General features: G+C 40.8%; 1 protein-coding gene across 1 annotated transcript in view; it reads left to right on the top strand.

Annotated features, from left to right (window-relative positions):
- ABHD17A (abhydrolase domain containing 17A, depalmitoylase) overlaps positions 1–24,446 on the top strand; it is a 41,606-nt gene that overhangs the window by 2,423 nt on the left and 14,737 nt on the right. The window contains exons 2-3 of the mRNA XM_075863720.1: positions 2,311–2,505; positions 23,520–23,699. Of these exons, the coding sequence (XP_075719835.1) occupies positions 2,311–2,505; positions 23,520–23,699 (375 nt within the window). The remainder of the gene's footprint in view (positions 1–2,310; positions 2,506–23,519; positions 23,700–24,446) is intronic.

The following is a 24,446-nucleotide window of genomic DNA, read 5'->3' as shown; positions in this document are numbered from 1 at the left end:
ACCCCTCATCTGAAAGTCAAACGGAAACCACAGCTTCCGTTTGCTTCACCATTAATATCAATGGTGACGGAAACACTGCTAATGGTTTCCATTTGTCACCGTTCCGGCAGGTTTCCGTTTTTTTTGACGGGATCAATAGTGCTGTCGACTGTATCGGAGCTGTTATGGTTTCCTAATATTTCTTTGTTTCTTAAAGTGGAGGCATGTATGTAGGCTAGTCCTGTAAACATAGCAACTTTTGGCATTTAGCTGTCCTCTCCATAGTAATTCTACGCACAGCATTTTGACCCCCCCCCCCTCTGAAAATAGGAGTATAAATCAATGTTCTAGTTTATAGAACTACAATAATGGCAGGAAAAATGCATTTACAAAATGACACTAGATAAAAAAAAAAGGCAGAAAAAATCATTTGCCTTAGAATTCCTTAAAGAGACTCTGTCACCACATTATAAGTGCCCTATCTCCTATATAAGGAGATGGGCGCTGTAATGTAGGTGACAGTAATGCTTTTTATTTAGAAAAACGATCTATTTTCACAACGTTATGAGCGATTTTGGTTTATGCTAATGAGCTTTCTTAATGCCCAAGTGGGCGTATTTTTACTTTCGACCAAGTGGGCGTTGTACAGAGGAGTGTATGACGCTGACCAATCGGCATCATGCACTCCTCTCCAAATCTCGTTTACCTCCGTAATCTCGCGAGATGTCGTATCCGTTACTGGAATCTCACAGAAAAGAGTCAGAAGTGTCAGGATTCTGAGTACACATGACGTCCAGGCTGGATGGTCATGTTTATTCATAATCAGGACACTGGATTAATGTTAATCAAGCAGAATCGGTGTGTATGTGGCTGCAGATCATGTTCTAGTAAGAACGCGATTCTGCTGTGTAAATGAATGGAGAGGAGTACATGATGCTGATTGGTCAGAGTCATACACTCCTCTGTACAACGCCCACTTGGGCATCAAGACACTCATTAGCATAAACCAAAATCGCTCCTAATGTTGTGAAAATAGATCGTTTTTCGAAATAAAAAGCATTACTGTCACCTACATTACAGCGCCGATCAGATTATGTAGGAGATAGGACACTTATAATGTGGAGACAGAGCCTCTTTAAGGAATTTTGTGGCAGATTTTGAACTGCCTGCTTGTATTTTTCTGCGGTTTTTGGCAGAGTTTTTCGTCCACGCCATTTGAAGCTAATGCAAGGATGGCAAAAAACGCCCAGAAAAACTCAGAAAGGAGTTCTGCCGGCCTATTGATTCAATGGGATGTCAGAGGGCGAGAACGTGGCAGAAAAAGGATGTGCCGCTTTTTTTCCCCGCGAGTAGCCAAGAGATTTCGGGCGTTTTTTGGCTCTGATTCAGGCGCGGTTATCGCCTCAAAATCAGTGCCAAAAAACTTTGTGTGAACTGACCCTAAGGCTATGTTCACGTAGGGCAGATATGCTGCGTAAAAGCACACAGCGTATCTGCCCTGGACACCGCAGAGTGTTCTGTCCAAAAACCGTTGTGGTGCAGCTTTTCGGACGGAATGTCCGCTGCAGAAAACTGCACAAATTAAAAAAACAAACACAAAAAACAACATACTTACCCTCTGACTTCCTGCAGCCCGGCCTCCTGGGATGACATTTTATCCTATGAGACCCCTGCAGCCTGTGATTGGCTGCAGCGGTTACATGGGATGAAACATCACCCCAGGAGGGCGGCCTGGATAATGAAGCACAGAATTCTGGGTAAGTAGATTTTTATTTTATTTTCTAAATTGCGTTTTTTGTGGTGGAATCGCTGCTTTTCCACCACAAAAAAGCGCAACATCTGCTATTTTGTTGCACATTTTACCTCCCCATTAAATTCAATGGAGAAAACCCGCAACAAAAAAGCAGCGATTACACAAATACATTTGACATTCTGCAGATTAAAAAACGCACCGCAGGTCAATTTCTGCGTTTTTTTCCACTTATTAGTTACACAGCGTGTGGATGAGATTACAGCGGTATTACAGCTTTTTCTCCTATTGGAGTGAATGGGAGAAGAAGGCTGCAATACCTGGGAATCGCCCAGATCCACTTACACTATTCAAAGTGAGAAGGTAGAAATGAAGGGGAAGCAGCGATCGTACTAGTGCTGCACCCCCTTCAAAACAGCTGATCGGCAGGGGTCCCAGGAGTCGGACCGAAACCCATCAACTATAGATGGCCATCAATTTTTAGGGACTGGAAAACACGTTTAACAACACAGTTCTGCCTTAGATGTGTATTTTGAGCACTTCATAACTTTTCTTTGCATTATTGTGTTATCTATTTTCAGGTTCACCCTCCTCTTTTCTCATGGAAATGCAGTGGATTTGGGACAAATGAGCAGTTTCTACTTAGGCCTAGGGACACGCATTAACTGTAACATCTTCTCATATGATTACTCTGGGTATGGGGCCAGCTCAGGGCGCCCCTCTGAAAAAAACTTATATGCTGATATTGATGCTGCTTGGCAAGCTTTACGTACAAGGTGAGTCAAAAATGGATTTGTTAAGTAAGCACCCTTTTATATAACTTTACAGAAAAATACTTTACGCTTCCTTCCCTTCTCTTTTTTTTTTTTGGGGGTTCGTTTTTAGGAAAAGCACAAAATAGTGAAACGATATTTTAAAGTTTTTAACCACTTGGCAACATGCGCTGTATTTATACAGATGTATAACACCTTTATATACTACCTAATAGGATGCCTGTCAGCGTTCTGCTAACAGGCACGATACACTACAATACAAAACTACTGCAGGGCATTATATGAGAGATCAACCGATCGCATAGTCTAATTCCCTAGTGGGACTCAAATTAGTAAAATAAATATATTTTGAGATTGTGTATGTGTAAGTAAAATAAAAAAAATAAAAATAAAAATTACACTAAAATTATTGTATCCTAAAATGGTATCTATGAAAGAGTCAACTAATCCCGAAAAAAGCAAGCCCTCACACAGCTCCATTGACTGAAAAATAAATTACAGCTCTCTGATGACCCGCAGAATAAAGTTTATGTAATTTACAATGTATGGTGAATGCCGTATAAAAACGAAACCCAAAAGATAATGGTGTAATTGCCGTTTCTTTGTGCCCCCCCCCCCCATTTTCCACACCAAAAAAAAGTATAAATAATTTTCAATACATTATATGTACCCCAAAATCTATTAAATCTATTAAAAAAAACAAAAAAACAAGAAAAACTTCTGCGAAAAGCAACTTCTTGTATGGATGCGTCAACAGAGAAAAAAAAATGTTACGGCTCTTAGAAGGCAGGGATGAAATAAAAAATAAAAAATTATATATATATTTATTTATTGCTGTCGGGAAGTGGTTCCCGCAAACCATCAAATCTCTGGCGCACATCTGTGTCTTTATGTGATACACTAAATAAAAAAATAAAAAGAGACACGGCGCCACATAGTGCAATAAACGAGGGAGATTATAAGCAATGGTAATTTTACGAAAATTGCTCACCTGAGAGTATGGATACCAAGGTATCACACAAGCAAAGCTGCAGCCAGGTCCGTGCACAAGCAAATAAATTTGCTGTCAATGGTATAAGGATAGTGGGATGGAAAAACGGGACCGCCGGCGCTGCTATGAATGAAGTACAAGCCAGAGATGGCCTGATGAAGACGCTAGTCCAGCGTCGAAACGCGTAGCCCATTCCTTGGTAATAAACAATTATCAATTCATAATCTCTGGCTTGTACTTCATTCATAGCAGCGCCGGCGGTCCCGTTTTTCCATCCCACTATCCTTTTATGTGATACAATCTGAATGTCTCCTGCAGTGTCTGTGGGTTACACCAATATTCTAGTGCACCCAGCTAGTAGTATAAATTGTAATCGAGGGAACTCCAGTGATGCAGGCTGACTGTACCTATATGTCAGGTAGGGATTTTTAAAGGGAAAGTGTCGCTAGAATTGTATTTTTATTTTTAGTTAAACAATTATTATTATTACGTTTTAATTTTTTTCACAAGTCAGGAAATATTATAAATTAGATTCTAATTTCTAACATTTCCATGTGCTGGTCACTAGAGGGAGCAGTTCCCAAAATTGCAGCATTGGCATGTGGTAAAGCAACCTCATTGCTTTATGCAAATTTGGGGTAGACACACTCGCTCCAGTGTCCTCACACAATCCCCCCTCCTTTATCCTGGCTAGTGCCAGGAAAAGGAGGGGGTTGAATCTTCAAACCTCCTACACTGTGTGCTGCCATTTTCTGAGCGACTGCACAGTGTAGGAGGAATAGATATACTGTCCGCTTAGCACTGTAACACGAACATAATACACACATCACATACACTAACATAAATTACCTGCTCTTGCCGCCTCCGCTCCTATGCCTTGCACCTTCGCTTCCTTGAACATATGGCCAGAAGCCGCGGACAGAAGTCGTCATCTTACTGTCCAGCAGCGGCTTCCGGTCCACAAGAAAATGGCGCCGGATTTCGCTCTGCTAACTAGCTTCTTTTTGGTCTGTGTGGGAGCGGCGCATGCGCCGTTCCCACACAGATGGCGTACGCTGCAGAGAATGGAACGGCTCCCGTTCACATTCTCTATGGGGCTGTATGTGCCGTATTCCATCTCTGTATGTGTCGTTAATCGACACATACAGAGATTAAAAAAAATATATCAGCCCCCATAGAGAAGAAAAAGTAAGAAAAAAGTAAAAAGAACACAAAAATAAAATGTATTTTAATATCATACTAAAAGCAATATTATAAAAAAAAATCATGAGCCCTTCCCTTTAATGGTGTAGCGGCAACGAATATTCCTGGCAGCCAAAATATACAGCGTGCAGTTCTCTTTTAAGGTATGTTCACACTGTTTTTTTGCAGGCAAAAAATTCTGCCTCAAAATTCCTTCAGGCACTTTCTTTGCCGCGTTTTTCGGCCGCGGGCAAAAAAACGCTGGGATAACAGCTTTCTCTGCTTCCTATTGATGTCAATGGGAGGTCAGAGCCGGATACGCGGGAAGAAAGAGCATGACGTGGGAATAACGCCTCTGACTATTTAGACCGGTTTTTGGTGATATTTCAGACGCAGTTTCCACTTCAGAAACATTGCCATAAAACTCAGTGTGAACTAGCCCTTAGGCCTTATTTACACGAACGTGTGCGTTTTGCCCGCAAAAAAAACACAGCGTTTTTTTTTGTGAGTTGCAGTTGCGTGTGTCATCAGTATATGGTTCGTGGTTGCGTGATTTTCGTGCATATTGCATCGTTATGGCACTGTTTTTCTGTTTCGAAACAGAAAAGGAGGTGCTTTTATTTTTACCTTCATATATTTAACAACTGTAGTGCGAATTACGCGCGGCACATGGAAGTGCTTCCATGTGCCGCGCGCGATTTTCACGCACCCATTGACTTTAATGGGTGCGTGATGCGTGAAAAACGGCCAAGAATGGGACATGTCGTGAGTTTTACGCAGCGGACATACGCTGTGTGAAAATCACAGACTGTCTGAACGGCCCCCTGATTTTCATGCTCGTATCACGGACGTAAGCTACGCTTGTGTGAATAAGGCCTTAGGGTTAGTGCTGATCATATGTCGCCGTGATCAGTATATTTAGCCCTGTTAGAAACATAGAAACTTTCTAAGTGGAATTGGATGATGCATAGTAACTGTGGTATGTTTTAATGTATATCTAATAAAATACAATTATTATAATCCACTAGAAAGCCAGTGATTTCACCACCTTATTATGCCTTGGTGCCTCCACATTATAAACTGAAATACCAGTAAAACCCTAAACAAAACTACTACCAAGCAGGATACATGCTCCGAAAGCCAAATGGTGCTCCCTCTTTTGTAAGCTCTACAGTATTCCCAAACAGCAACTTACATCCACCTCTATGGCATTGCCATACCCAGGAGAACTTGCTTAACAATTTGAGGTATGATTCTCAAGTGGCACAACATATTGCACACTGAAATAGCATTTCGGTGGAAAAATGTCAATGTTCACTTTGCATCATCCGCTGATCGTTATTTGAAAAATACCTGTGGAGTCTAAATGCTCACCACACCCCTTTGTTCGACGCCTTTAGGGGTGTAGTCTCTAAAATGGCATCACTTCTCCAGGGTTCCTTTTGTTATTTCACATCAGAACCTCTGCTATAGTGAACCAATTCTGTGTAAGTCGCCAAATTGGGCCTCAAATGCGTATGGTACTCTGGAGCCCTGTCATATGTCTAGGCAAAAGATTAGGGCCACATATAGGGTGTTTCTAAAGCTGGAAAACACAGCATAATAATTAAAGAGCTGTCTTTCCCAGTGGCACAAGCTGGGCACCACATATTGGAAACTGAAACTACATATCTTTTTAAAAATTGACATTTTCACTCTGCAACATACATTGTACACTAATTTATCCCTGTGGGGTCAACATGCTCCCTACACCGCTAGATGAATGCTTTGAGGGGTGTAGTTTCCCAAGTAAAGTCATATATATATCTCAGGGGTTTCCACTATACTGATACCTCAGGGGCTCTGTAAAGGCGACATGGTGCCCTGAAACTAATCTAGCAAGATCTGCATGCCAAAAGCCAAATGATGCTCATTCCCTTTTGTGCCCTACCGTCTGCTCAAACAGCAGTTTATGATCACATATGGGGTACTGCCGTACGCTGGAGAAATCGCTTTACAATTGTTGGGGTGCGTTTTCTCCTTTTATTCCTTAGTGGATATAGAAAATTTTCAGCTTAAACTACAGCTTATTGGAAACATTTTAGCCTTTTATGTTCATGTCCCAATTCTAATAAAATCTGTGAAAGACCTGTGAGGTGACAATGCTCTCTGCAGCCTTAGATTGAAGTCCTTTGGGGGGGGTGTGTAGTTTCCAAAATGGAGTCTTTGGGGATGTTTTGGGACCTCAAGGCCTCAGAAAACCTATAGTGGTGCCTAGAAAACCTCCAAATAAAAAAGAGACCCCAAAATCCACTAGGTGCTCCTTCATTTCTGAGGCCTATGTTGCAGTCAAGTAGCATACTAGGGCCACATGTGGGATATTTCTAAAAACTTTAGAATCAGGGTAATAAATATTGAGTTGCGTTTTTCTGTTAACAGTTAATATTGAATATCCGCAACTAAAAATTCAATTTTCATGTTTTACTTTGCTTTCTCTCCTGTGAAATGCCTGAATGGTGAAGAAACTCTTAAAATGCTGTCTTGTGTACTTTGTGGGGTGCTGTTTTTAAAATTGAGTTAGAACTGAATTGGTCCCTAAAAAAAATAGGTTTTGGAAATGTTCTTGAAAAATTGCGGCTGAAGTTATAAGCCTTGTAACGTCCTAGAAAAATAAAAGGACATTATAAAAATTATGCAACATAAAGTAGACATATGGGAAATGTTAACCCCTTAGTGACCAGCCCATTTTAGGCCCTAATGACCAAGCTATTTTATTCGTTTTTCTATAGTCGCATTCAAAGAGCTATAATTTTTTTTATTTTTTTGTCTACATAGCTGTATGAGGACTTGTTTTTTGCGGGATTAGTTGTACATTTTAATAGCACCATTTTTGGGTACATATAATTTTTTTATTAACTTTTATTAACTTTTTTTGGGGGGATTATAAAAAAAACCTGAAATTCCGCCATTGTTCTATGCGTTTTTAAATTGACGCCGTTCACTGTGCGACGTAAATAACAGGTTACCTTTATTCTATGGGTCGGTATGATTACGGCGATACCACATATGTAGAGGTTTTTTTTATGTTTTACGACTTTTGCACAATAAAAACTCTTTTGAACTAAAATTATTTGTTTTTGCATCGTCGCTTTCCAAGAGCCGTAATGTTTTTATTTTTCCATCAATGTAGTGATTTTTTGGGCTTGTTTTCTGCGGGACGAGACGTAGTTTTGATTGGTACTATTTTGGGGTGCATGGGACTTATTGATTCATTTTTACTATGACTTTTTTGGGGGGCAATGGGAAAAAATAGCAATTTCGCCATTGTTTTTTGCATTTTTTTTTACGGTGTTCACCTTGCGGTTTAAATGACATATTAACTTTATTAATGGAGTCATTACGGTCGCGGCGATACCACATATGTGTACTTTTTTTGTTTTTTACACTTTTACTAAATAAAACCACTTTTTATGGAAAAAAATGGTTTTATTTATTTTTTTACTGTAACTTTTATTATTAATCTTTATTTCACATTTATTATTTATTTCATTAGTCCCACTAGGGGACTTTACTGTGCGATCTTCAGATCGCTGCTGTAATGCTTTGGTATACTTCGTATACCAGAGCATTATTGCCTGTCAGTGTAAATCTGACAGGCAATCTCTTAGGACGTGCCTCCGGCGCGTCCTAACAGGCATATGTCCAGGGCAGACCTGGGGGCTTTTATCAAGCCCCTGGCTGCCATGACACCCCATCGGGGACCCGCGATTGCATTCGCGGGCCACCGATGGGTGACAGAGGGAGCTCACTCCCTTTGTAAACAAAGTTAAATGCCGCGGTCGCTATTGATGGCGGCATTTAACTGGTTAAATGGCCGCGATCGAGGTAAACTTCGATCGCGGGCGTTGGAGCAGGAGCTCAGCTCTCATCAGACAGCTGAGCCCCAGCTCCAGCCTTCACGGGAGACCCGTGCAGGACTTAGACTAGGCGAACGTTAAAAGGCGTCAGCCTAGCCTAAGGCCCCTTAGTGACCGACGTGAAAAGGCGTATTGGTGGTCACTAAGGGGTTAACTGGTATCTATTTTGTGTGGTGTTACTATCTGTTTTACAAGCAGATACATTTAAATTTAGAAAAATGAAAATGTTCTCTTTTGGTATTTTTCACAAATACTGAATTTAATCAACCAAATTTTTCCACTAACAAAGTACAACATGTCCCGAGAAAACAATCTCAGAATCGCTCGTATAGGTAGAAGCTTTCCAAAGTTATTACCACATTAAGTGACACGTCAGATTTAAAAAATAAGGCTCTGTCAATAGTGGCTGCAGCGGCAATGGGTTAAAGGGGTTGGCCACTATTACATAAGACTAGCTTATCTATGTGAATTTAACCCCGCAATGACCAAGCCAGAGTTTGGCAAATCTTGTATTTATGGTATTTATATCAGAAAAACCATCACATTGCTCCTAACAGCAGCGCTTATATGCCGACTGTGAGGAGCTCCGTGATAAATCTGTCTAGAGACACTCCATGTGGTCTCTGGTCATGTGATCGCTGTGACAACCTGTCACAGCGATCAGCAGTTGCAAGTTCTCCCTCTCTGGCAGGCTGGCAGAGAGGGAGAAGAATAATGTAATGTACGGAAGAAAAAAAAAACACGTAACGGAAAGAATGGGGGAAAAAACATCAATACCACCATCTTTTTTTCCTTGCTGGGTACTAGGAATATGAGGGCTGGCCATGCTGGGGGTTAGGAATGAGAGGAATTGCAACGCTTGGGACCAAGAATGAGAGGACTATTTATTTGTATGCTGTACATTTGGTGACTGCATTATGCACTTTTACTTGCATTCTGTGTACTTTTGTAATTGAGAGGACCACCACCATAAAATACAATTTTTCTGTGCAGTTTTGGGCAGCCAGCTCAAAGAGGTTTCACTGAATCTAATTTTTTTTTTTAAATTCTACTTTTTAGTGGGGGAATTTAATTTTATTAAATCTTATTGAACTTAATTATTTTTTCTCCCACTAGAAGCTGCAATCCATTGATCAATTTTGCCTTTTGCTTGCATTATTGCCTGTCAGAGTAAAACTGACAGGCAGACTATTAGGCCCTATAGGCATATGGCTCTGGCATAAGTGTCAGGCCCCCTTGCTGCCATTAAGTTATTGGTAGACTGACAATCTTCCTCTGTCAATCTCCTTAGATGCCGTGGTCACTATTGACTGCTTCATCTAAGGGGTTAATAGTCGATTTGTTAGGCCCACGCTGTCCATTTCCTGCCGCTGTGTCAGTAATTGTGAGCGGGATAAGAGAGGGAGCCCCAGAACTTCTAGCCATGGTGTAATCAGCGGAGGTAGATTTACGCCCTAATGGTTAGCAGCACATTGTGGGGAAGAGGTTAAGCTATGTTTCATACTGCGCCTGCACTGTTTTGATATAGCACAGGCACAGAGTGTGTATGATTGGAGTGAGATAGCAGTGCTGGTCGCTTGTCGTCCGGAATGCTGGCATCTTGAGTTGCTAGACAACAGAGCGCATTCCTAGCACGTGCGGTCATAGAGTACCATCTTTCTTTTACAACTACATTGTTTGTTTTTTATACCAGAATGACCTTCAGTAAAAAAATAACTGAATTTCCATAACGGACGCCAAAACTGTAGCGTTATATATTAGTAATAATAACTATAGTATAAAAAAATGTACTACAGTAAATTTACACTACAACTAATGAAACTTTACAGTATATAAAATTACCAGTGCAAACTTCAGTGAAATAATTTACACCAAAACATCTTCATCCAAAATCCTATATATATTTAACTAAAAAGATGTCGCTATCCTAACTATGTAGGTAACTAGGAACAGGTACTAAGTGTGAGGTGTGTCACTGTCCAGCACTGGAGCAGCAGCACCCAAACTGGGAGATGGGGTAGGGGTAGGAGGGAATCAGTCAATCAGGAGGGAAATGGGGGGGGGGGGGGATATACAAAAAACCTGCATTTCATGAATGAGCAGATGCTGATTGGTGACTTGTCACTCAGAGTGCAGCAGGCAAAACACAGCGTCAAGAGATTGTGGCAGTAACAGATTTTTATAGTACACTGCAGAAAAGTAGAGACAATAGAGGGGACAAATGATCGCTGGTAAAATGCCCAGATCGCTCTCTAAGGGTATGTTCACACGGCCTATTTACGGACGTAAATCGGGCGTTTTTGCCCCGAATTACGCCCGAAAATAGCGCCTCAATAGCGCTGACAAACATCTGCCCATTGAAACCAATGGGCAGACGTTTGTCTGTTCACACGAGGCGTATATTTACGCGCCGCTGTCAAATGACGGCGCGTAAATAGACGCCCGCGTCAAAGAAGTGACCTGTCACTTCTTGGGGCGTAATTGGAGCCGCTATTCATTGACTCCAATGAATAGCAGCGCTAATTACGGCCGTAATTGACGCGGCGTTCAAGCGCCTGCACATGCCGCTACGGCTGAAATTACGGGGATGTTTTCAGGCTGAAACATCCCCGTAATTTCAGCCGTTACGGACCCCCGCCGTGTGAACATACCCTAAATGTCTGGTCAGCACAGCAAAGTCACACACCCGCTCAGCTTGCCTTTTCTGACCGGTATGAGGCGGACAGAGCGGGAACCGTTAAATTAAAATAACCCCTGCTGAGATTGGTTAGTCTGTACAGACCAATTACAGGGATCACTAAAGTGGGACAACTGCTTCCCTCTCTGCACTTAGTAGTGACTGGTGCTGTGCAATCACAGCGATCACCTCCTGGGTGATGAGTGAAGATGGCCTGCTGTCAAGGACAGCAGCAATCTTTACTCGCTCCCTGTGTTCTCATTAAACACGGTGACCATCTAAAGGTCCGCCATACATGTATGGCGGATTTCGCTTAGTACTTAGAGGCAGTGCTGTAGATGTACAGCGGTTGTTATTTACTGATCAGGACTAGGCTCTCTTGCAGCTAAATGACATGGGAAAGTTTCAAAATTTTGATCTTCTAGTTCAGATGAATTTGACTTTTTGCAGGTGAAAGAATTTGACATTCTTTTTAAAGAATATCAGAAAAGAAAATGCAACAATCTCATTTTTTTTTAATCACACACAGTATGGGCCATGGCAAAAATTGATCTAGTTTTACCTTCTGCTACTTCTCCCGTGAATGAAGAAATTTTAATGTGTACTTTGTTTACTGTATGGGCATGTGCCAGGGCTAGGTATAACGAGGCTTTCTCAGCCTTTTGGGTTCACAAATTCTGCAGCTAATTATAAAGCAGCATATGGTTTTCTGAGGGCCCTGAACCACCTGGAGTTTTACAAACACTGCAGAATTTATAAAAGTAGGCCCCATAAGGTTTTTGTCAAGGCATTTTACAGCTTTTGTCCAGGTTTTTTTTTTTGTATGAGCTGGGAAGAAATAAAACTTGCATATTTTTGGCAAATGCTTCGGTTTATGCAAGCTGTTTTTACACACAATATGGGCCACAAGTAAAATTGATCTCATCACATTCTGCTACTTAAAGAGGCTCTGTCACCAGATTCTCAAATCCCTATCTCCTATTGCATGTGATCGGCGCTGCAATGTAGATAACAGTAACGTTTGTTTTTTTTAAAAAAAACGTTCATTTTTGGCCAAGTTATGAGCTATTTTATATATATGCAAATGAGCTTTGAAATGGACAACTGGGCGTTTTTTTTTCGTTATGTCCAACTGGGCGTGTTTGTGTATGACGCTGACCAATCAGTGACCAGTCAGCGTCATACACTCATCTCCATTCATTTACACCGCAGCGATGTGCAGCCACATACACAGAGATTAACGTCAATCAATTGTCCTGATAATGAATACACATGATCATCCAGTCTGGACGTCATGTGTATTCAGAATCCTGACACTTCTGAATCTTTTCTGTGAGATTCCAGCAAGCCACGCGTAATCTCGCAAGATTACGGAGGTAAACCAGATTTCGTTTCCCTTGCTGGAATCTCAAAGAAAAGATCCAGAAGTGTCAGGATTCTGAATACACATGACGTCCAGGCTGGATGGTCATGTGTATTCATTATCAGTATGGTCACTGATTGGTCAGCGTCATACACGTAAACACGCCCAGTTAAAAACACAATACACGCCGAGTTGGACATAACGGAAAAAAAACGCCCAGTTGTCCATTTCAAAGCTCATTTGCTTATATATATATATATATATATATATATATATAAAATGGCTCATGGAGGTTAAATTCATCACCCCTTGTGCCTCACAATAAGTGATAGAAAGCAGTTTTTATTTTTTATTTTTTTACAGCGTACACATCATAAATGATACAAAAAAAATTGTTGTGAAGGTTATTACGGCCGCACCAATACCCAATATGTGAATATTTTATGTATTGAGACTTATTTTAATGTTTATTGTAAAAAAGGTGTATATGTATTTTTTTTTAAATTTAACATTACTTTTGTTTTTACTTTATTTTTAAACTTTAATGTACTGGTATATATCTATATTACAGTGCATTAGCCTGTCTACGGATAGTACACAGGCAGTTGTTAGGACATACCTAAGTATGCCCTAACAGGAAATATGGTAGGACAGCCCTGGTGTCCTTCAATGGACCCTGGGCTGTCTGCCCATATATTGTATGTTCCTCAATCTCATTTCAGAGGGATTCCTGTGGCGTGATCCAGGGGCAACCCCCCCTTCTTTTTTTCCCCTGAATGCTGCAGTCGGCTTTGATCGCAGCATTCAGGGGAATAGCGGTGGAGATGAGAGGTTTCTCTCATCTCCGTCGTTATAGAGCGGGGCTGCGGCTGTGCCCCGCTCTTGACATTAAGTGCGCGCGCGGTCAGCATGAGGTGATGCGGCCGGCGCTGCACTAATAAGCGGCGGCGCATGCACTGAAGACAGAACATGGGGGTGTTTTGCAGTGCGCCCGCCATGTTTTGTCTTCACTGCCGCCGCTCATTAGTGCAGCGCTGGCCGCATCGCATCATCCTGACGGCGCGCACTTGTCAGAACTCAGGAGCGGGGCAATGACTGTATTACACAGCCGCAGCCCCGCTCTCATACATTCGTGTGTTACTATACTGAGCTATGCGGCCGCACAGCTTAGGATCGAAATACATGAAATAGCGGTATCGAACAGTTTGGGGATGCACGGTATCGAAACAGTATCGAAGTTTCAATGCATCGTGCATCCCTATGTTGGAATATATTACACTACTAGGTAGTGTAATGTATTCTAGCAGCGATCAGAGCTGCAGGTAAGAAAAAGTGTAAAAAGTAAAAAAAATAAAGTTAATAAAAATATTTTACAAAAGTGTAAAAATAGTTGTTTTTTTTTCCTATAATAGGTCTCTTCTTATAGGAAAAAAATGAAACCGTTAAACAGTACACATATTTGATATCACCACATTCATAACGACCCAAACTATAAAAACATAATATTACTTTTCCCGCACTTTGAACACCGCACAAAAAATAAACGAAAAACATTGCCAATGACTATTTTTTGGTCACCACCCCTCCCAAAATATAGAATAAAAAGTGATCAAAAAGTTACACCGCTTTTTTGACTGAAAAATAGTTATGGCTCTCAGAATATGGTGACAGAAAAGAAATTATTTTATAAACAAGTGATTTTATTGTGCAAGCGCTGCAAAAAATAAAAAAAACTATATACATATGGTATCGCCGTAATCGTACCGACCCGCAGAATATAACTGTAATTTTTAGCGCATAATGAACGCTGTAAGAAATAAAGAATTTAAAAGGCCAAAATCACAGGTTTTTTTTTGTCACCTTAGCTCTAAATAAAATTTAATAAACCGTGATCAAAAAGTTGTATGTACCAAAAAATGGTACCGATAAAAACTACAGCTCGTTCTCCCAAAAGTTATGGCTCTCAGAATGTGTTGATACAAAACAATTTTTTCTTTTTTTTTAACAAATAGTTTTCTCATTGTAAAATATAAAAAAACTATACATTTGGAATCACCGTAATAGTATTGACCAGCAGAATAAAGTTAAGTTGTCGTTTTTACCGCACGGTGAAAGTGGTATAAACGAAACCCAAAAAAACAATGGAGGAATCGCAGTTTTTCCCAACTTCACCCCGCAAAGAATTTTATTTTCGGTTTCCCAGTACGTTATATGGTACTTTAAATGGTGTCAATAGAAGCTACAACTCCTCCCACAATAAATAAGCCCTCACACCACTCTATTGATGTAAAAATAAAAAAAGTTATGGCGTTTGGATGGCGGGGAGGGAAAAACTAAAATGGAAAAGCAAAAAAGGATCAGTCATGCAAAGGTTAATTCATTTCTATTAAGAAAATCAATTACTACCACATGTGGGGTATTATACTCGGGAGAGATTGCGTTACAAATTTTGGGCGGCTTTTTCTCTTATCTATTGTGAAAATAAAAAAAATAAACAATTTTAGTGGACAAAAATCCATTAAATTCTGCAAAAATCCTGTGTGGTATAAATGCTCACTATACCCCTATAAAAATGCCTTGAGGGGTGTAGTTTCCCAAATGGGGTCACTTTTGGGGTGTCAACTGTTTTGGTCCCTCGAGGGTGTTGCAAACGTGACATGGCACTGAAAACCAATATTGCAAAATCTTCGCTCCAAAATCCAAATGGCGCTCCCTCCCTTCTGAGCGCTGCCGTGGGTCCAAACAGCGGTTTATTACCACATGAAGTATTTCCATTATCGGGAGAAGATGATGCTTTACAAATGGGGTGCATTTTCTTCTTTATTCCTTGTAAATATTACAAATTTCTGTTATTTCAGAAACAAAGTAGATTTTCATTTTCACAGACGAACTCCAATAAATATAGCAAAATACCTGTGGGGTCAAAATGCGAACTATACCCCTAGATAAATTTCCTGTGGGTGTAGTTTCCAAAATGGGGTCACTTTTGGGGAGTTTCCATGGTTTTGGCACCACAAGACCTCTTTAAACCTGACATGGTGCCTAAAATATAATAAAAAAAAAAAAAAAGCAAACCCCAAAGTTAGGAAACTAGGGCCACATGTGGGATATTTCTAAAAACGGCAGAATCTGAGCAATAAATATTTGAGATAAATTCAAAATGTGTGTGTGTGTGTGTATATATATATATATATATATATATATATATATATATACACACACACACACTACCGTTCAAAAGTTTGGGGTCACCCAGACAATTTTGTGTTTTCCATGAAAACTCACACTTATATTTATCAAATGAGTTTCAAAATGACTAGAAAATATAGTCAAAAAAAAGGAGATTTTTGAAGCAGCACTAGTCCCGAGTATGGTGCGGTGCACGCTGTCAAGCCAGGCAAACCCACTCCAGCACGATGTATATCCAAAGAAGTAGTAGGACAACAGCACACGTCTTCAAATCATCAAAGTGGTTTTATTGTCAAGACATCCACAAACGACAAGCAACGTTTCGACCCATAGTGAGTGAAGGGTCTTTGTCAAGCCTGCTTGACAAAGACCCTTCACTCACTATGGGTCGAAACGTTGCTTGTCGTTTGTGGATGTCTTGACAATAAAACCACTTTGATGATTTGAAGACGTGTGCTGTTGTCCTACTACTTCTTTAGAAAATATAGTCAAGACATTGACAAGGTTAGAAATAATGATTTTTATTTGAAATAATAATTTTCTCCTTCAAACTTTGCTTTCGTCAAAGAATGCTCAATTTGCAGCAATTACAGCATTGCAGACCTTTGGCATTCTAGCTGTTAATTTGCTGAGGTAATCGGGAGAAATTTCACCCCATGCTTCCAGAAGCCCCTCCCACAAGTTGGATTGGCTTGATGGGCACTTCTTGCATACCATATGGTCAAGCTGCTCCCACAACAGCTCTATGGGTTTGAGATCTGGTGACTGCGCTGGCCACTCCATTACAGATAGAATACCAGCTGCCTGCTTCTTCCCTAAATAGTTGTTGCATAATTTGGAGGTGTGCTTTGGGTCATTGTCCTGTTGTAGGATGAAATTGGCTCCAATCAAGCGCTGTCCACAGGGTATGGCATGGCGTTTAAAAATGGAGTTATAGCCTTCCTTATTCAAAATCCCTTTTACCTTGTACAAATCTCCCACTTTACCAGCACCAAAGCAACCCCAGACCATCACATTACCTCCACCATGCTTGACAGATGGCGTCAGGCACTCTTCCAGCATCTTTTCAGTTGTTCTGCGTCTCACAAATGTTCTTCTGTGTGATCCAAACACCTCAAACTTCGATTCGTCTGTCCATAACACTTTTTTCCAATCTTCCGCTGTCCAATGTCTGTGTGCTTTTGCCCATATTAATCTTTTCCTTTTATTAGCCAGTCTTTGATATGGCTTTTTCTTTGCCACTCTGCCATGAAGGCCAGCATCCCAGAGTCGCCTCTTCACTGTAGACGTTGACACTGGCGTTTTGCAGGTACTATTTAATAAAGCTGCCAGTTGAGGACTTGTGAGGCGTCCATTTCTCAAACTAGAGACTCTAATGTACTTGTCTTGTTGCTCAGTTGTGCAGCGGGGCCTCCCACTTCTCTTTCTACTCTGGTTAGAGCCTGTTTGTGCTGTCCTCTGAAGGGAGTAGTACACACCGTTGTAGGAAATCTTCAGTTTCTTGGCAAATTCTCGCATGGAATAGCCTTAATTTCTAAGAACAAGAATAGACTGTCGAGTTTCACGTGAAAGCTCTCTTTTTCTAGCCATTTTGAGAGTTTAATCGAATGTAATGCTCCAGATTCTCAACTAGCTCAAAGGAAGGTCAGTTTTATAGCTCCTCTAAACAGCAAAACTGTTTACAGCGGTGCTAACATAATTGCACAAGGGTTTTCAAGTGTTTTCTAATCATCCATTAGCCTTCTAACACAGTTAGCAAACACAATGTACCACTAGAACACTGGAGTGATGGTTGCTGGAAATGGGCCTCTATACACCTATGTAGATATTGCATTAAAAACCAGACGTTTGCAGCTAGAATAGTCATTTAGCACATTAACAATGTATAGAGTGTATTTCTGATTAATTTAATGTTATCTTCACTGAAAAAAACTGTGCTTTTCTTGCAAAAATAAGGAAATTTCTAAGTGACCCTAAACTTTTGAACGGCAGTGTGTGTGTGTGTGTATGTATATATATATATATATATATATATATATCGACCACATTTTTCCACTATCATAAAGTACAATATGTCACGAGTAAACAATCTCAGAATCGCTTGGTAGGTAAAAGCATTCCCAAGTTATTACCACATAAAGTTACATGTCCGATATGAAAAAATCGGCTGTGCCACAAGGCCAAAACAGGCTGCGTCCTAAAGGGGCTAATACGTGCTTGGAGTTTATCACAATGTGTTTTTGTTTGTCCACCCGTATTTTGAGGATTGATCACAGCTTCTCAATGGGATTGAGATCTGGGGAATTTCCTGGCCATGGACCTAAAACTTCAATGTTTTGTTTAGTCACTTCGTTATCACTTTTGCATTGTGACCTGGTGCTCCATCATGCTGGAAAAAGCATAGTTCATCACCAAATTGCTCCTAGATCGTTCGGAGAAGTTGCTCTTGGAGGATTTTTAGATAACATTCTTTATTCCTGGAAGTATTCTTAGGCAAAATTGTGAGCGAGCCCACTCCCTTGGATGAAAAGCAATCCCACACATGAATGGTCTCAGAATCCTTGACTGTTTGTATGACACAGGACTCATGGTAGCGTTTACCTTTTCTTCTCCAGACAATCATTCTTCCAGATGCCCCAAACTGTCTGAAGGGGGGCTTCATCAGAGAAAATAACTTTTACCCCAGTCCTCTGCAGTCCAAACCCTGTACTTCCTGCAGAATGTCAGTCTGTCCTTTGTTTTTCTTGGGAAGAAGTGGCTTCTTTGCCCTTCTTGTCAACAGGCCAGCCCCCAAAATCCCGTGCCTCACTGTGCGTGCAGATGCACCGACACCTGCACTGGTGTTGAACGATCCCGTAGCAGAATCCTCATTAGGAGACTGTCCTGGCACTTGCTAGACTTTCTTGGGTGCGCTGAAGCCTTCTTCACAGCAATTGAACCTCTCTCCTTTGAAGTTCTTGATGATCCGATAAATGGTTGATTTAGGGGCAATCTTACAAGCAGCAATGTCCTTGCCTGTAAAGGCCTTTTGATGCAAAGCAATGATGACTTCATGTGTTTCCTTGGAGGTAACCGTGGTTAACAGAAGAAGATAATGAGTTCAATCACCATCCCCCTTTTAAAGCAACCAGTCAGTTCCTATAATTCAATCAGTATGACAGAGTGATATCGGTTGCCTTGTCCCCGTGAACACTTTGTCCTGAGCTAACGAGAAGATCACTGAAGTTATGTTAGCAGGTGTTTGGGCAGGGCTAATATGCAGTGGAAATTTCTTTTTTTTGTGATTAAGTTAATTCTCATGGCAAGGAATAACTTTGCAATTGGAATTCATCTGATCACTCCTCATAACAATCAAGAGTTAATGCAAATTACCACTATAAAAACTGAAGCAGCAAACTCTAAAAACCAAAGATTTGTGTCCGTCTCAAAACTCTTGGCCAGGACTGTACATTTACCATGGGCTCCTTCTAGAACTTAACCCCTTCCCGACATTTGTCGTATGGATACGTCATGGAAAGTTAGTGCTTTCCGCATTTTGTATCCATACGCCAAATGCTTGGCACCGACTCAGAAGCTGAGCTGGTGCCATAATCCCCTGATGTCAGCGGTATATTACAGCTCACATCCGGCTGTAATGGCAGGGACCGAAATTCGCTTAGATTCCCGCCATTAGCCCCTTAAATACAGCGCTCAAACGCGATCGCTGCATTTAAGGTGTTTGCAGCTCATCGGAACCCCAGCAATGAAATTACTGGTCTGCCTAGCATGGAAGACAGTCAGGGCCCGCTCAGGAGCTGATCCGGTGTTATCAGCGGTGGAAGTCAGCTGTATGTTACAGCTGACATCCACCTATAACGGCAAGAACCGGAGCTAGCTCCAATCCCTGCAATTAACCCCTTCGATGCAGCGATCTGACAAGCAATCAGGACTGGCGACTGCTGCTATGGCAACAGGAGCACAATGGCCTCCTGCTTGGCCATTACAGAAGCAGATTAGGCCACGCCTAGAGGCGAAGCCTAATCGGCTTGCTGTCAGTGAATCTGCTTGCTGTCGGTGAATAACTGACAGATCTAATACATTGCACTACGTAGGTAGCGCAATGTATTAGAAAAAAAAAATCTAACAGTTGGACCTTGAAGTCCCCTAGTAGGACTTGAAAAAAAGTGTGAAAAAATAAAAGTTTGAAAACATGATAAGTTTCAAGTAATAAAATAAAACACAATCGCCCTGTTCCCTTCTCAAGTCCTTTATTACTGAAAAAATAATAATAAACCATATGTATTTGGTATCGCCGAGACCGTAACAGCCTGAGCTATAAAAATATTATAATATTTATTGCGCACGGCGAACAGCGTAAAAAAAACTATACCAGAGTTTCTTTTTTGGTCACTTTGCCCTACAAATATTGGAATAAAAAGTGATCAAAAAGTCGCACGTATCCAAAAATGGTACCTATAAAAACTATAGGTCGTCTCGCAAAAACACAAGCCCTCATACAGCTTAGTCGACAAAAATTTAAAAAAGTTATTGTTCTCACAACTTGACGACAGAAAAAATACATTCTTTGTACAAAAGTAATTTTATTGTGCAAAATGTTGTAAAACATTAAAAAGTGCTATAAAATATGTATCGCCGGAGTCTGACTGACCCGCAGAATAAAGTTAACATGTAATTTATAACGCATGGTGAACGCTGTATTAAAAAAAACGCTGCCAGAATTGCTGTTTTTTGATCACCTTGCCTCCCAAAAAATAGGATAAAAGGTGATCAAAAAGTCGCATGTACCCCAAAATGGTACCAATAATAACTACAGCTCGTCCCGCAAAAAAAAAAGCCCTAATACCGCTACGTCTATGAAAAATAAAATTAGTTAAGGCTCCAATAAGTCAGGAAATAAAAAATATGCAGTTGTGCAGCCCGAGGGGAACATTTCTTCTGTTTCAAGAGGCGACGTATCAAGGCCCTAAAATTAGGGAACGAGGAAGGCGAGGGCCCAAACATATCTGCTGGAAGTGAGGGTGCCCGTATTATACCAGGCCAACACTTTCCCAGCAAAATTCCCCAAATTGCAAAGGTGCAGAGTGTGGACCAAATGGGGCATAAGAAAGGACGCCATATATCAGTGCGACACTGGCCTGTGCAGAAAGGATTGCACCATGGCGTAACACACATCTATGGATTATTTTATTGTTTTTTCCCCCATTATTATACCACCTGACTATGCCCCTGATATACTCTGCCCAGCTTACATGTACCCCCACATTATAAACGGCAACACCACCAATACTCAAAACATTACTACTACCAAGGAAAATCCGCCCTCCAAAAGCCAAATGGCGCTACCTCCCCTCTGAACCCTACAGTGTGCCCAAACAGCAGTTTACTTCCACATATATGGCATCACCATAACCAGGAGAACCCTTTTTAACAATTTTTGGGGTGTGTGTCTCCAGTGGCATAAACTAGGCAAGACATATTTGCCACTGAAATGGCATATCTAGGGAAAAATATTATTTTTTAATTTGCGCCATCCGCAGTGCAATCAATTATGAAAAAGACCTGTGGGGTGAAGATGCTCACTACACCCTTAATAAATGCCTTGAGAGGTGCAGTTTCCAAAATGGGGTCACTTCTCAGGGGTTTCTTTTTATTATTTCACATCAGAGCCTCTGCAATTGTGAACCAATACTTTGTAAATCGCCAAATTAGCCCTCAATTTTACATGGTACTCTTTCACTCCTGAGCCTGGTCGAATGTCCAGGCAAAAGATTAGGGTCACATGTAGGGTGTTTCTAAAACCGGGGGAAATAGCATAATAATTAGAGAGCTGTCTTGTTATGGTGGCACAAGCTGGGCACCACTTATTGGCATATCTAAAAATCCCATTTTCTGTCCAACATCAAGTGCACACTAATTTCTACAAAACACCTGCGGGGTTAACATGCTCACTGAGGTGAATGCATTCAGGGGTGTAGTTTCCAAAATGTGGTCACTTCTGGGGGGTTTCCAATGTTTTGGTCCCACAGGTGCCCAGAAACCAATCCAGCAAAATCTGCATTCCAAATGGCTTTCCATCCCTTCTGAGCCCTGCCGTGTGCTCAAACAGCAGTTTATGACCACATATGGGGTATTGCCGTACTCTGGAGAAATTGCTTTACGAATGTTGCGGTTCTTTTTGTCCTTTATTTGTTGAGAAAATGAAAGATTTTGAGCTAAAGCTAGGAGGACTTATTGAAGAAAAAGGATTGTTATTTTCACTGGCTGGTTCTAATAAATTCTATGAAACACCTGTGGGGTCAAAATGCTTTCCTAGATTAATTCCTCAAAGGGTGTAGTTTCCTAAGTGGAGTCCCTTTTTGGGCGTTTTCATTGTTTTGTCCCCTCAGGGGCTTTGTAAATGTGACATGGCCTCCGCAAACCATTCCTGCTAAATTTGAGTTCCAAAAGCCAAATGGCTCTCCAATTTCTTCTAAGCTCTGCCGTGTGTCCAAACAGCCGTTTATGACCACATGTGGGGTATTGCTTCACTCGAGAAAAACTGCTTTACAAATTTTGCTGTGCTTTTTCTCCTTTAGTCTGTGTGGAAATGAGAAAAAACTAGCTAAACCTACATTTTCTTAGAAAAAATTTAGATTTTAATTTTCACGGCCTAATTCCAATCATTTCTGTAAAAAACCTGTGCGGTCAAAATGCTCACCATACCCCTAGATAATTTCCTTGAGGTGTGTAGTTTCCCAAATGGGGACACTTTTGGGGGATTTCCACTGGTTTGGCCCCACAAAACCTCTTCAAACCTGACATGGTGCCTAAAATAAATTCTAATAAAAATAAGGCCCCAAAATCCACTAGGTGCTCCTTTGCTTCTGAGGCCTGTGTTTCAGTCCAGTAGCACGCTAGGGCCACATGTGGTATAATGCTAAAAACGGCAGAATCTGGGCAATAAATATTGAGTTGCATTTTTCTGGTAAAACTTTCTGTGTTACAAAAAAAATGGATTAAAAATGAATTTCTGCAAAAAAAAAACGAAATGTGTAAATTTCACCTCTACTAAAGGGTTAAGAAACTTTCTAAATGCTGTTTTGAATACTTTGAGGGTTTCAGTTTTTAAAATAGGGTGACTTATTGGGGGTTTCGAATATATATATATATAAGGCCCTCAAAGCCACTTCACAGCTGAACTGGCCCCTGTAAAAATAGCCTTTTGAAATTTTCTTGAAAATGTGAGAAATTGCTGCTAAAGTTCGAAGCCTTGTAACGTCCTAGAAAAAAAAACTGATGTTCAAAAAACGATGCCAATCTAGACATATGGGTGATGTTAATTAGCGTCTATTTTGTGTGGTATAACTGCCTGTCTTACAAGCAGATACATTTAAATTGAGAAAAATGCACATTTTAGCAATTTATTTATTTTTGCAAAATTTTGGTGTTTTTCACAATTAAATACTGAACGTATCGAGCAAATTTTGCCAGTAACATAAAGTCCAATGTGTCAAGAGAAAACAATCTCAGAATCGCTTGGATAGGTAAAAGCATTCAGACGTTATTACCACATAAAGTGAAACATGTCAGATTTGAAAAATGAGGCTCTGTCAGGAAGGCCAAAAGTGGCTAAAGAGGGAAGGTGTTAAAGTACGATGTACCAATGAACTGACTGGTTTTTTTTTTGTGTTTTTTTTTTTTTTTGTTTTTTTTATTTATTTTTTTAACCCCTTTCTGTAGGTATGGAATCTGCCCTGAAAACATTCTACTTTATGGACAGAGCATTGGCACCGTACCAACAGTGGATTTGGCATCTCGTTATGAGTGTGCAGCCGTTATTTTACATTCACCTTTGACCTCTGGAATGAGAGTTGCATTTCCTGATACGAAGAAAACTTACTGTTTTGATGCATTTCCAAAGTAAGTTACCTGTAAATTACATTTTGAAAGATGAAGTAAGACTTAAAGTGTAGCTAAACGTTTAACAAACTTCTGACCTGTCAAGTTTTGATTGGTGGGGGTCCGACTACTGAGACCCACAGCAATCGCTAAAACGAAGCAGATGAAGCAGTCGTGTGAGCGCTCAGCGGCTGGCTTAGTTTCTGTTCGGCTTTTTCCAGAAGTCAATGTATCGGAGGACAGACTCAATAGAAAGTCTGTGCTGATCAGTACATGTTGGTGGCTCAGCAGTTTGTTGCAGATAGGGTATGTTCACCCTGGCTCCCCATGGAAAGGGAGTGATAACTGATTATCTTTAGTGCTGCATCAGTCACAATGGTTCTCTACTTGTCGTTCCTGTGCCTCTGCTGCTCTCCTTTACACTCCAGTCCCGTTAAATTGTCACGAAGTCCAGAGTGACACGGAGAGCATCAGGGACAGGGATGGTGCCCAAGATTCATAAGTTAGGCTAAGGCTGGGTTCACACGACCTATTTTCAGACGTAAACGAGGCGTGTAATGCCTCGTTTTACGTCTGAAAATAGGGCTACAATACGTCGGCAAACATCTGCCCATTCATTTGAATGGGTTTGCCGACGTACTGTGCAGACGACCTGTAATTTACGCGTCGTCGTTTGACAGCTGTCAAACGACGACACGTAAATTGACTGCCTCGGCAAAGAAGTGCAGGGCACTTCTTTGAACCGTAATTTGAGCTGTTCTTCATTGA

This window comes from Rhinoderma darwinii, chromosome 1 (assembly GCF_050947455.1).
Source record: "Rhinoderma darwinii isolate aRhiDar2 chromosome 1, aRhiDar2.hap1, whole genome shotgun sequence".
NCBI lineage: Eukaryota > Metazoa > Chordata > Amphibia > Anura > Rhinodermatidae > Rhinoderma > Rhinoderma darwinii.
Note: the sequence above shows the minus strand (reverse complement) of the source record. Positions and strands in the feature narration are given on the sequence as shown.